General features: G+C 42.1%; 1 protein-coding gene across 4 annotated transcripts; it reads right to left on the bottom strand.

The window, feature by feature from the left end:
- Positions 1-1,891: 1,891 nt before the first annotated feature.
- Positions 1,892-13,324, bottom strand: egfl7 (EGF-like-domain, multiple 7). Of its 4 annotated transcripts, none has more exons than XM_026173302.1 (9): positions 13,115-13,324; positions 9,652-9,909; positions 8,975-9,097; positions 7,928-8,040; positions 6,192-6,287; positions 5,896-6,108; positions 4,140-4,216; positions 3,653-3,815; positions 1,892-2,403 (listed from the first exon to the last, which is right to left on the bottom strand). In XM_026173302.1, the coding sequence occupies exons 2-9, from the start codon at positions 9,729-9,731 to the stop codon at positions 2,384-2,386; spliced, it is 885 nt and encodes a 294-aa protein (XP_026029087.1). In that variant the 5' UTR covers positions 9,732-9,909; positions 13,115-13,324; the 3' UTR covers positions 1,892-2,383. The 4 variants fall into 4 exon arrangements, with proteins under 4 accessions (XP_026029087.1, XP_026029090.1, XP_026029089.1 ...); XM_026173305.1 differs by lacking the exon at positions 13,115-13,324 and adding an exon at positions 13,076-13,095; XM_026173304.1 differs by lacking the exon at positions 13,115-13,324 and adding an exon at positions 11,868-12,406.
- Between the last annotated feature and the right edge of the window lie 385 nt (positions 13,325-13,709).

The following is a 13,709-nucleotide window of genomic DNA, read 5'->3' as shown; positions in this document are numbered from 1 at the left end:
ACTTTTGCTTTCTTTATTAAAACTGTGACGTTGCTTTGCATGTACTTGGCATCAAATGTAGGTGACTTATTGGGTTGAGCACAAGGCATTAGGCTTAGTCTAACCTTGTTGTGCGCACTGACCTCCTGAGGAGCTCATGTGAATGGATTTATGGATACTTTGGTAGTATGCCCTGCTACGTGCGTTGCTGTTCGTAGTTGAGTGCACTTAGTGAGCCCTGCTTTGATGACATGTGAGAGTCTGATTTCAGACAAGTTCCTAATCCAGTTTGGATCATAAGCCCTTACTATTAATCAATACTAATAACTCACCAACCTGTTCTCTATTATTATTATTATTATTCCTATTATTTTATGATTATTATCATTTTTTGTTATTTTTCTTTTTTCTATTCTTTTTTTCTATTTTTTTTTTTTTTTTTTTTGGATGGGGGGGGGCTGTCTAAGACCAGTTTATACCTTTGCAGCAGGTGTTTCGAATGTTCAAAAAGCACTCTACCAAATCGGTTTCTTTCCAAAAACAATCTATACCATATACATTTATTTAGTGGAGTGTGCTATCCATTTATTCCCTGTTCATTGTGTGTGTGTGTGTGTGTGTGTGTGTGTGTGTGTGTGTGTGTGTGTGTGTGTGTTGGGGGTGTTTTGTACAACAGATTGTGATTTTGTTAGCTTTGGCTAACAGGCTCTGCAACAGTCCTGCCTGTTTAATTCCCCCCCCCCCCCCCTTTTTTTTTTTTTTTTAAATTTATATATATATATATATAAAATCTTTTGTCTCCCCCCCCCCCCCAATAGGGCCGTTGTTTACAAACTAATATGTAAGATATTGGAAAATATTCAAAGTATTCTTAAAGCACTTTTCATGCCGAGTTCTCGTGGGCGAAAAAAGTTTGTTTTCACCAAAGCTATTAATGTGTAATTTAGATGGATATGAGAAACAGAGCTGACATCCTGCAGAGCCGTGTGTGTGTGTGCGTGCGCGCGTGTGGCCCTTTATTGTATGTGTGTACATATGCACACATGGTATAGATGCCCATTATAAGTATCTGGTTAATATTTAATGTAGTGTTCTTGATTTCACATATTCTGGGTAAATGTGAATGCCTTGCATAACATTAAGTAAATAAATTCTTTTTGTTTTTTCTTAATTGGTCGTGTACTGAAATGCCTGTCTTGCCCTCCTCTGGGACTCATTTTAAAATCAACAGTGGAAAAGGTACTTACTGTATGAGACTCGGCAGTAATGGCTTTAATCTGAGGCACGACAGAACTTAGTTTGTTCCAGCTGTTTCTAGAAGTTCTCAAAGTTCACCGCACACCATCAGACCAGATCCACACATAAGCTTCGTACAGTTGCAGCAAACTACGCTCCGACTTAAAGTTGGGGCATAACGACCTGGAGGTACTTTGTTTCTATTTTCACTTTCTGCTACTTCATATTAATATTCCACATTAACTCTGTGACATTTGACTGCGTGTTTGCAGACATGTTGCACTGTGAAGCACAAAAAGTGTTCTGAGACCTAAAACCTTTTAATTTCATGGAGCAAAAAGGGGGGAAAAGACATTGCATTGATGTACTTTTAGGGAATTATGAATTTTCTAGAATGATTTCTGATTCTAAAGCAATGATCCCATTTATCTACAGAAAACAATCATTGTACAAAACTGTATCTATGTAAAGCATCATTTCTCATAATGTGGACTGTAGATATATATATTTTTTCCAAATCCCATTTTTCCTGGTGTGCTTTTACTGGAAGTATCTGAATACTTTTACCACTGATTGCAGTATTTCCTGTACACACATGAGGTCAGCAGGTTTGTAATTGCACTCTTCCATCAGCATTGTAGACAAGCTCACATATCTGCACACATTAATCAGTAAGTCGTGTTTTTGATTAGGAAGTTTTATTACAAAATGTTACAAAACTAGTTATAAATGTCTATTGGAGCACTGAGACAGACCTACAAGTAATCATAATTTAAATACATAAATACAGATGCCCCAGGTCACTTTGGGACAAAGCTGCACTGGTGAAAAACAAACTAAGTAGCAAGTTTGACCTCTGACTCTAACAGGGGAGTTTAATTGAGACGTTCCTGGGGTGGTGTAATAGTGAAACTTCCCCCTACCACAGGTACTGTTAGAAAATCAACAACGTGACAGTGATTCAATGAGAAAAGTAAATGAATCTGTCAGGAATAGTAAAAATCTCAAATGATTTCCGAGGCGATTACATCACGGCATAACGAGGACCGAGGCACTTTCTGACATCTGCAATCTCTTTGCTGCAAATGCCAGCAGTCTTGGCACGTCCAGTCTGGCAGGTTTGCGTGGAAGGTAACTTTACTGGAACAATGGTGGCCCTGTTCAGAGGCTAATTCTCCTGACATGAACCTGCAGGGAAGAAGATGAAAAGACTTACCACAAGTATGTTTATAACTGTGGATTTTGAAATATGATTGAAAACACTGGGCGCTATCCGACAGGATTTCCATTAAAAGAACGATACTTTTAAAAAAAATAGAACTGTATTCCTGGCTCGGGAGACCTTTTCAAAGAATAGAAAAGAGGTTGGTTTCAAATGCTTTTATTTAAGTGTTTCGATTCCCGAAGTAGCTATTATTAAAATGCAATCAATCTAAATTTGGTTAAGTTTGTTTATATAATTAAACATTTACACTAATGTTGATGAATATATTCTGGTTAAAAACAAGTTAAATTTGATAGAAGACTTGGTTGTCTTCATCTTGTATGCCATTTATTCTTCATCTACTTTAAAATACCAGCATGACGGTGCAGGTTGTTAAGCCGAATGGGATGTGGGCTCGTGTGGCTGCACAGTAGCAAGAAAGTGTTTTTTAGTGAGCACAGCAGAGACTGGAGTGTTTAAATAAAAAGCGGCATGTCTGCCGCACGGCTAACGCTGTTTCAGCAGCTCTTCAACAGAACACCATTCTCCAAAAATCCCTTATTGTCTTTTACATCCCGTCTCCCTCCCAACAGCCCAAACCAGCTGTGGCAGACAGCTGCTCCTTGCTGCTCCTGGTTCTGTTGGAGGTTTCTTCCTGTTAAAAGCGAGGTTTTCCTTCCCACTTTTTCCATGTGCTTGCTCATGGGAGGTTTTCTCTGTATCATTGATACGTTTTTACCTTTTAGTGACTGTTGTTGTGATTCAGTGATATATACTAAAACTGAATTTAACCCCTGGTTACTCCTTTAGAGCCACTGTTTGTATTTTTTTATGATAGTTGGATAGACTGCAGTTCCGTATAACCAATACACAACTTGTGATTAATTATAACATTTCTGCAACGTAGTTTGTCTAACATGGCTGTCCATGAGCTTCAGCTGTGCCTAATTAGGTTAAACTTTAAGAGCAAATGTGTCATTTTTAGCTTGTACAGTTTACTGTATTACATCATAATCAAAGCTTATTACATTAGAGGCACAAGATTGTATTATATTGATGGATTGGATTGTGAATTTTATTACATTTGAGATTTTGTGTGGCCTCTTGTCTTTAATTTGACTTTTTTTGTTACAGATCCTACTTTCCCAGGAAACCAAGTTCCCATGGAGTTCAACAAAATACTGGCTTTTAACTTATGAACAATAAAAAGGGTCAGTCTGTGTAGTCACTCACATGTGCCAAGGCGCTCCTCCAGAAAGCCGATCTGCTCGCTGAGGGAGTCGATGCGATCTAGCTGCTGGAAAGAGTGGGATAGCAAGGTGGTTTTCTCCGACATGCCCTCATCCAATGACAGTGGGAAGAAGCTGCTGAAGGGCGTCAGCACCAACTGCAGCTTCTTAACAGAGAGATGAGAGGAAGTTAGGAAAAAGAGAAAAATGTTCCACATGAGGACCATTACACATCGTTATTTTATATATTCATCCATTTGCTCTTTATAATTGTTTAACATGAGAAGGATTTTAGTAAACTCGTGCAAGTTTTAAAAAGCCACTGTGCAGGCCTGGCATATCTAAAAATCTTTGGTTGGGGGATTAAAGAGCAGCTAAGACGTCAGATCACACACAAGGCTCAGAGGTTTTCCTGGTGAGCCAGACTGGGAGGTATCAGAGTAGGTGGCTTTTATATGGTTGAACATGTGTTCTTGAGTTTTCCTGTGTACCTTTTCCAGGAGCTCAACTCGGTTCCTCAGGCTCTGTACCTCCTCTGTCACATTCTCCACCAAGCCAAACTTTCCATCTATAGAAAACCACAAAAATGCAGACATACACATCAGAGTGTGGTGACTTCAGTCTGAATCTGTAGAAACAAACTGATGAGGAGCAGAACAGAGAGAGGGGTAAGGGCATGGATGTGATGATGCGTGAGAATGATGCAGAGTATATATTGCATTGGATTCCTTGGAGCATCTAGGAAGCCCCCTTCAGTCCCTCCTCGAATGATTCATGACCACTGCAATGTCTCCAAAGTATAAACCAGGAAGAAGACGGCAGGGCTGCTGAGAGAGAGGGGGAATGCAGGGCACAGAGGGGGGAATGGCCCAAAAAGCCAGTAGATAAGCTCAAAGACAGATCATGAGAAACATACAGGCAAATATTCATTCCTCCTGTGATTTGACTGTGAGGAAAAGCCTGGTTGTCTCCACTCGAAGGGGAATGTGTCTGCTGCAGGCCTTCGATCTGTGCCAGATGTGGCCCATTACTGAGACAAGAATAAGTTGAGAAACAGGGTGATGAAGAGGTGGAGGTTCAGGAGAAGAAAGGGGAGGGGGAGCTGGCGATGGCCCCCAGCAGACGGGGTTGATGTGGCTGGAATGAGAACACAAGTGTTGGCCAAGAACAGGGTGAAAAGAATGCAGGCGAGAGGGGGGGTAAAGACTGCAGCATAGAAATGTAGTCCAACACCCCTGGCATAATATCACTCTGATATGTGCATATGAACACAAATAACAGAAAACTGTCTCAGGAAAGACATCTTACAAAAACATTGCAATAATTATTTTTGCCTCTGACACAGAACACATTGCTTTCTTAAAGTACAAAAATTTGTCATATTGGCTTTTTATTTCCCTTTCCTCTGAGTGTTTTTCTGTCCTTTTCGCAGACTCAGCAATGCTTCCACTGATCTATCACGCCGAGTCACGGAGACGAGCACTTTCCTTTGAACAGAGAAAACTCGCTCAGTGTGAAACTCGATAAACAGAAGGGAGTCTGGAGCAGAGCCTGAGAAATTTGGCAATCTCACACACTTTACAGAGAAATATTTCTTTTTCTGCAAGTACAGGAGACACTCTCTCCTTTTGGATTTTAACAATGTGGTGACTCACAAAAAAAAATCCCCCAAGTTTGAAAGCTCAGGATGAGGTACGTCTTCTTTAAACTTTCATGTTACATAAATTTCTGAGAGAGCAGATAATGTTGACACAGAATTGGAGTTAAAAGGAACATCCTCGGGTCAACGACCACATTTCTAGACATGGAGAGGGAGGGGGGGTTTGTATTTTTCTGTTGTTGCTAAGATACAGTAAGCACACACAGGGAAAAATGACTTTTTCTTGGTAGGAGATAACATTTAAACTTTTTTTAAGAGAGCTAATGGAGTGTGTGGGATAAAAATATGTCTGTATTAGCACGGGAGCTCTATTAGAGGCAGATGTTTGCTTTGCTCACAGGACTCATAGGAGTCATTATCAAAGCCCAATCGGTCCCAGTCTCGCCGCACGGGGCCAGACCGCAAGACATCTGTCTGGAGTCGGCACCAGTCGCAGTGCATTATTACTCACGGTACGAGTTGAGAGTGGCATAGCGCGTACCAAAAGTAATAATGGACCGCGAAGCTGGCCATGTTCCTCTCTTCTGTCCAGACACTTTGCTGCTGCGTAACACAAAATTAGACACACTCCTATCCTGGTCATTTACCTGCATCAGTGTGATGACTCACACCCACTGTTGCCTGGCTGCTCTGTGATGAGGAGGTAGGAGTGGCAGGAGGAGGAGATGGAGGAGGAAGGCTTTGACAGGAACGGCCGTCTCCAGCAAGGGCGAAGCCCTCTCTGCATGCACATCGATAGCTGCCAGCTGTGTTCACGCACTGCTGGGCGCACCGCTGCCGCTCACTGCACTCATCCACATCTGACAGGCAAGAAAGACCACTGTGAATATACACGCAGACACCCGAGAGTGGCTTTGCAGGTAAATGGTATGAGCACATGTACCTGTTTGGCACTGGTGTCCCGTCCAGCCTAATGGACAAGCACACTGGTTGGGTCTTAAACAGGTACCGCCATTCAAACAGGGTTGTCCGCACACAGCTGTGAAAGACATTTATGAAGCGATCATTTGGTTAAGAGATCACTCTTGTATATGGATCCATGGTATCACAGTTAGCAAGGGTTGGTTTATGCTAGCCTGGCTTTCTAACATTTTAATTGTTGTCAAATTTAATGTAGTTTGTTTTAATCTGTACAAGTGACCTGTCTAAGTTCTAGGAAATATGCAGTTTCACTTTCTCACTGAGATGAAACAGATGTTCTTGCTGAGACAGAGACAAAAAGATCGACATCAAAATAATAAATCAAAGCAAATTAATACAAACAATAAAACATACACCACCTCAGAACTTCAGAAAAAAACCAGTTAACTCATTCACTGCCATTGACGTCTATAGACGTCAATTACGTTTTTCAATGGGAGGGGCCAGAATACAACCTCGGGCAGCTTGTCAGTGAATTTTATTTTTTCATATATTTGTAAATAAATTGTTTTGATAAAACATAACCTTTCTCAGTGTTATTTCTGTTTTATAGAAGTGAAAAACTATTTTATATGTTAGAGGTGTCACAAAGCAAGAAATATTAGTGTCAAAGGCACTTTTCTGCTTGAAATGTATTTTTCACAAAAAGCTCGTTTTCTCCCTTTTTTTTGGTCAAAACAGGCATTTTTGGTGGAACCCACCTCTCTTCTACAGCTGATTACTAAAGAATGGAAAATGGTAGAAACAAGCTTTTTTTTTTGGATGAAAGAAGAGAGTCTGTTCTTCATTTTGGTAGGTTCAGCGTTTATATGATCATAACACACAGTTTTCTGTGGCTCTTCAAAAATGAGTAAAATTCTCAAAAACCCTGGCAGTGGGGAGTTACCTGATTTGAAAATGGCTGGCAGTGAATGAGTTAATATTGTACAAAAAAAATGTAGCTGCATTCCATCTGCAGAGAGCTTGCTAGCAAGCTATCTGCTCAACTCTGCATTTGTGTTGGTAACTGCAACTTTTTAACATACAGAATGACTTCCCATATGATTTGCTATTATTTAAATTCAATAAAATGCTCTAAAAGGCAAAAACAGCATAAACACAGAGCATAAACACAGAGCTTAAATGCAGAGATGAAGCCTAGCAGGCAGCCATGACAGTTGTCACTAAAAGTTGCCACACCCCAAATAATGCAAACTTTAAGCCTTACCAACCTTACACTTCTAATAGAGTAAGAAATCAGTTACAAATAGTGTAGCGGGATGTAAATACGCTTATTTCTGCTCTAAATGTGAACATTTAAATTTGGGTATCTATGTGGAGTTTTAAAAGCAAGCCTAAAGTGGACATTTGAGGAACTGCAGTTTTGTCACTTGTATTTTTTATATTAACTGCCTCCAAGACTGGAGCTTGGACAGGGCCTTTGACTTCCTGGAATTTCTGCTGATCCAGTTTTTTTTTTTAAACTGGGCTAATATAGCTCTTTCCTCATTATTCTAATTATTATGCTACATTAAGCTAGCTGTAGCCTACAGCTTCATATTACATTTAAACATATAAAGGTGGGATCGAGCTCTTTATCTAACTCTCAGCAAGAAAACAAATTGGCATTTTTCTAAACTCTCTATTAAGAGTTGATGCTACACAGGGAAAGAAAATGAGGTAAACAACCCTGAAACTCATCACATCCCACTGAAATACCTTGGTTGCAGTTGTGAGAGTAAAATCTCCTCCAGCCCGGGCAGCAATCTGGGTAGAAATGCAAAGGAGAAGCTGCTCTGTTCACCTGTCGGTATGCCACCAAGTACGTAGTCCTGCGGAGACGAAGTACAGACACCCACAGCGTTTAGGCATTTCTAATTATTCATGCTGTCATCACTCTCATCTGTAAGTGTGTGTGTCTGTGCGTGTGGGGTTCAGCCTGTGAGGCCTTTTCCAGGATCTGTCACACAGCAGGAATGCTGATGAGAGGATGGTAATTTGGTGGAATACTGAACCACGGACCACTGACTTCCAAGAGTGTGTCAGAGATGAGAGAGGGGCTGGAGATCGTATCGAAAATCAGAGCATTTGCTGCAGCCTGCTGAGAGCTTGGTATGTTTAGCTTGCAGGGGGTGATGAACCGAAAGCTAAAGGAACCCGTTTGGGATGTGCTTTCTTAAAACAAAACAAGGAACTATTTTCTAGGGCTGTAATCGTCTACATAATGAGCACACAAGTTACAAATACTTTAAAGTGAAGCTCCATTTTGGTGGCAAGAGGAGTTAAAGAGAAAAAAATGGGGAGAATGTAGGGGTGGGTTGGGTTGGGGGGGGGGGGGGTCAGAGCTAGAAAAAGGGAGAGAGAGAAGTATGGAGGGAGATAGAGTCCAAAATAAACACGACCAGTCTCTGTGGGCAAGCAGTTCATTTCCCGTCGTTACACAAAGTATTCGATATTTAGATTCTACCCAAATATGTGCCACCATGACCCAGTTCTGTGAAAAATGCACATGTATGTGTATATGTGTGTTTGTGTGAAGTCAAGATCTATTTATGATTGTATTCCTAACCCTTTCCCTTCCTAAACATGTCAAGCACTGTTTACTCCTTAATAAACTAAACATCTTCAGATAAAGGCTGACTCTCGATGTAAACTGACCGTGCAGTTCGGCTGGTTTTTCTCCCCCAAAAAGCTGTAGATGTCTGATTTAGTTGTTGTGTCTTTGTGCTGATTCAGTGTATGGAGGGCTGAGAGAGTTTGTCTCACTTGTATGTGCTGCAGAGGCGATGCCCCTGACACAGGGTGAGGTAGGGCTTGTGCACTGGCTGGACGAACGACTCTGTCGTAGTGACAACACTGTGACGGAGGTCTCTGCCGCACACCCTTCTCCTGTGAAAGGCAGACGTGAGATTTGATGTTAAAAACTGACCAGAAGTGCACATTTGTAGGCGCTCCAGCTGCACCGGAAGCTGAGCTGGTTTTTAAATGGAGACATTTTTACAGCTTTTAAGTCATTCCAGACCCAAGTTCAAACAGTTTGAGATATTTAAGCCCTAAGTGGTCCCCAATTCACATGAAAAACTCCAGATTGGAGTCTAATTGCTCCTGAATGACCTATGTAATCACTCCTGAATGTATCCGAGTTAAGAGCTGATCTTCGACCTCCAAGTTGCCACTTGACCTTTCATTCACCTTTCAGTTAATTTTGGCCTATGTACAAATCAACTGAAAAGGACAAAATGAGCCTGCCCATACTGATGTGCATCTAAGAGTTGGAACAGAGACTGAGGTCATTTGACCAACCTGTATACATTCACATTGGCTGAGAATGTCACAGTATGAATGACAGCTAAAGGGGAGATCTGCAGCTGAAATCAGGACAGAGCTACTGACTAAATGACAGGCCATTACAAACACATGAAGAGTATTAAGTGAGCTATTACCCGTGGTGAGCGAAGAACTGGGGAGTGGCCATCACATGAAGGATGAAGAGGGAGGAGGAAAGGAGCAGTATTTGGTACATCGTCTTCCTCTTTCCCACGTTCCCTCGCTGGGTCTCTTGGACTCTTCTCCGTGCCAGTCGGAGGGAAGAGGAGAGGAGGATGAAGAAGGGGTGACGGGGGGAAGGGTGTGGATTGAATCCAAAGTCTCCTCACGCTGAATATCTATGTGTTTCCTTCAAGGAGGACCACTCCAGCTACCTATAAGGAGAGGGCATGGGGAGAGGATGTGTTAAAGCAATAAAACGGAACAAAAAATTATGCGAACAAGGGGATAAATAAAGAAACTTAAATGGAATACAGTTCATTCTTTTGCAGCCACAGAGCAAATCCTACTTCCTTTGAAGCCATGGACCACTAGAGGGAAGGACTCTGGTGTCAGTGTCAGCTGTGTCATGTCTGCATTAGCAGATTTCTACAGGCGACCACACCAGAGCCTCTGCACTCCTTTTCAAAAAAGGATTAGCACCCATTAAATCTGTGTAGAAAATGTTAATGGGTCTGGAGAAGCTCTGTCACTTATGATTAGTGGGGTCGCTGAGGACAGGTAAAGGGGAAGCCTGAGAAACAGCAGATTACTGAACCCGGAAGTCATTAAGTAGCAAATAAAAAAAACTAGCTGAAACTGGAAAGTGGTCACATTTGTACGGCAGGGAGCAGCTTGAGCTGAGCAGTATGGGTCTGGGCAAAAGAGACACGCGATTGTGTCAAATAAAAATGGGAGACTTCACATCTGGAAACATCCCAATTAAAAAAATGGATCGTTTATAGCTCTTTTCAGTTTTTACTTTCAACTTTTAACATCCCTGATTTGTATTTTATATCACAAATAAAGTTGTTGCTGTTGGGTTTTTTCTCAGTGAATGTTTCTAAAAGTTATTCAACAGGGTGCAATGAGAAAACAGCAATAAAGACCTAACATGTATCTAAAGAGTTCATTTGCTCCCACTGTACATTTGGATTTCTGCGCTAACCCTAAATGTCCAGTTGACATTCCCAACGACACAGAAAAGCCTTCTGGAAAGATATTGGAGATCTCGCTGCTAGGCAGATGTTTGAATGCATCCAATAAGAACATAGAGGGGCATCGATGACCTGCACCTGCCCTGCCTCTGAGGTCACAGGGTAAAAGACAAAAAAGCCAGAGCACTCTCATTTCACAGATATGTTCATCCACCCTCACACCATATTAGATTATAACATACTGTAGAGGATTAAAAGAAAGACTGAGCCACCCATTCCCAAGTAGGACTGTCAGAGTGCATGACAGTCAGCTTGGACCCGCTCCTGCCCTAATGTAAGCCTACAGGCATGTTTTAACACAGCCGATACTAAACCCCTGGGAAATCTCTCAGAGCACATTAAATCCATCCAGGCGGTATCACCAGTTTTCAGGACCGAAGCCTGCTGGAGAGTCCTCAGTTATCCTGGAGGTGACACTAAGCCACGGATGACAGTTTGCATGTCTCTCTGATCTCTGGCTGGCTTTGTGCCTGAAGACGTGACATGCACTTCTAAAGCCCTGCATTCATTCACAAATCACTTCAGAGAGCAGGACGCTGTGCAGCAGGTAGCCACTTTCAAGATGATATGTGTTAACGATTCAGCATCATTACACTGGCAGGGGAAGATCGCCACAGGGGGAAACACTTGTCCAAAAAGTTAATGTCGGTTAGGACATTGGAGTTTTATCAGCTTTATTTTAAAGTCTTTTGGGTGTCAGGAAGTACATCAGGAACACCAGAGACTTAATCCGTGTTTGTATATGCACATGCAAATGTTTCAAAGCATAATCAATCCTGGCCTACTGACACATTAAAAAGCAATCGGACCATTTTTAATTTCACCGCGAGAGGGCGCTGTTTTACAGGCACTGTATATAAAGTCTAAGAGACCCTCTCTCCTCCGCGCTATTCTCACGCACACAGAGTCACGTTAAACGCATGGTTTCACGAGAGAATCGGAAATAAATACAAAGAAAAACCAAAGAGTCCTACATCAAAGAACAAGCGGGCATGCCGGACACACCATTAAACACGAGCCAAACTCCGGGGCGCCCGCATGGATACATAAGAATAATGACAAACCGTGCAATAAACTATCAGCTCCTCTAAGATGACTCCCGCAAAACAATTTAAAAAATTAAAAAGCACACACACTTGTACACTGCTGGTAGTAGAGAAACAGCCGGAGGTCTGATAAAAGTTTCCTTATATTCCGCCAAGTGAGGGGAGAGTCCAGTGATAAAACTCCGCCAGTACTCAGGTTTGTCCTAGAGCTCGGACTGTCAGAGAGCATGGGGGGCGATGGTAGGACCTCCTCCCACTCCTCCAGCTGGGTGTCCCGCAGCTCACTCTTGCCTTCACTGGGGGTGGGGGGTGGGGGGGGTTCACTCGTGTGTGACATCAGTAGGTAGACTACTCAGCTTTTTCATTCATAAACTATCGACTGCCGACTGGTTGGTAAAGAGACCCGAGAGAGGCACGCTGCCCCTCCCTTCAAGCAATTTACCCATCACAAGGAGGCAGATTTTGGGTGCTGGGATCACTCCTCCTGCTCTGTCTCACACACACATACGTCCACTGCTTTTGTGAAACGATACATTTGTTGGAATAAATATTTTTTCTTTGTTTTGCACAAAGCAAGAATCACGCTGTTTCCTATTCCGCAAACAGCTCATTGCAGGGACAAAATAATCCAATCCTTTAATTAACTGCTAAAGCTGAAAAAATAAAATAGTCCAAGGAAATCTATATCAACAATACTTATAAATCATGTAACCTATTATTGAGACTTTAAACATTACAACCCTGTTATGTGAAAACAAATGGCTACCACCCCCCCTACCCAACCAATGGAAATGAGCTCAGAAAGTCACCACACTGATGAAAAACAGCGTATTTTTTCATCCAGGTCAGAAAGTGTTGGACCTGGTCTATCTACCAGATTACTCTTTTAATGTATGTAAGTTGTACAGGCCCGTGATTCGGTATTTGCATGTACTCTGGTGATTTTAAACGAAAAAACCCCACCAATTTGAAGTTTTACTCTATACGATAGTTAAGCACACACGGTGCAATAACACATATAATTATGTGATCCTACAGATCCGCAAAATACACTACTCTCTTGTGATTTGCGGCACTTTTAACCCTGTATAGATTTTTAACAACAACATGGATAATTTTGCTAAGCAACTCTTCTCAGTACAGCTAGCCAATGCTGAATTTGAATTAGGTTGTTTTATCTAGCTAGCCTTACGAATTTCCCTTCTTCCTGTGAGTGAGCTGAAAAGTAACGAGCCCACTGTTTGTAGTATGTGAAAACTATCATTAACTTTGAAACACGGGTTAATGCAGTGTCCTACCTGCAGGAATGTGACCTTTGAAATAGGCACAAATCTTACCCTTGCAGTATGAGGTCGTCAGGTGCGTGTGCGCGCGCAGGCTGAGCGGCGGCCATGAGCACGCGCCGCTGGACCGGCGGGTAACGAGACATTTCCATGGTGCCAGTTTCTTTTAAGAGCTTCTAGCGTTGGTGCATCGAATTAAAAAACCCTCGCTCTTCATTCGAGGTGCTCCCTCTGAGTCGACTGGCGGCAAATGAAATGTCTTTGGGCGTATTTCACTTGCTTTTTATGCAAAGCTTCCTGTGGAACGCAGGAATTGGATGGACAATCCCAAACCGGAATTCCTGTGAGTGTTTGCCGCTGATAAAACCCCCTCTCATGCACAAACACTCTCCATCCTGCTCAAACCGCTTGGCGAATCTGATTTTGAAGCATTTTTTTTCTCCCCCACCACCACGTCCATTGTGACATTTTTAGTTTTTTTTTTAAGGCAAGTGCCTCCAGTCTTCTCACCTCACGGCCTCCTGCTGCCTATGCAAATATAGAGAACAGTGAAGCTCGCACTAGGCCCAGTGCAACAGCACTTACTACTATTCCATTAGAGGGTAGAGTCGAGTTTACAACTGTTTAAGGTCACTGCCAGATCAAATCT

This window comes from Astatotilapia calliptera, chromosome 7, assembly GCF_900246225.1.
Source record: "Astatotilapia calliptera chromosome 7, fAstCal1.2, whole genome shotgun sequence".
Classification (NCBI taxonomy): domain Eukaryota; kingdom Metazoa; phylum Chordata; class Actinopteri; order Cichliformes; family Cichlidae; genus Astatotilapia; species Astatotilapia calliptera.
Note: the sequence above shows the minus strand (reverse complement) of the source record. Positions and strands in the feature narration are given on the sequence as shown.

What these genes read in the sequence shown, in the direction of transcription:
- egfl7 (XM_026173302.1), bottom strand. Translation starts at nt 9,731, where the DNA reads ATGTACCAAATACTGCTCCTTTCCTCCTCCCTCTTCATCCTTCATGTG. An exon ending in CTCTCACAACTGCAACCAAG is followed by an intron (nt 6,288 to 7,927) that starts GTATTTCAGTGG and finishes TGTCTTTCACAG; the next exon opens with CTGTGTGCGGACAACCCTGT. An exon ending in GGAGGAGCGCCTTGGCACAT is followed by an intron (nt 2,404 to 3,652) that starts GTGAGTGACTAC and finishes TCTTCCCTGCAG; the next exon opens with GTTCATGTCAGGAGAATTAG.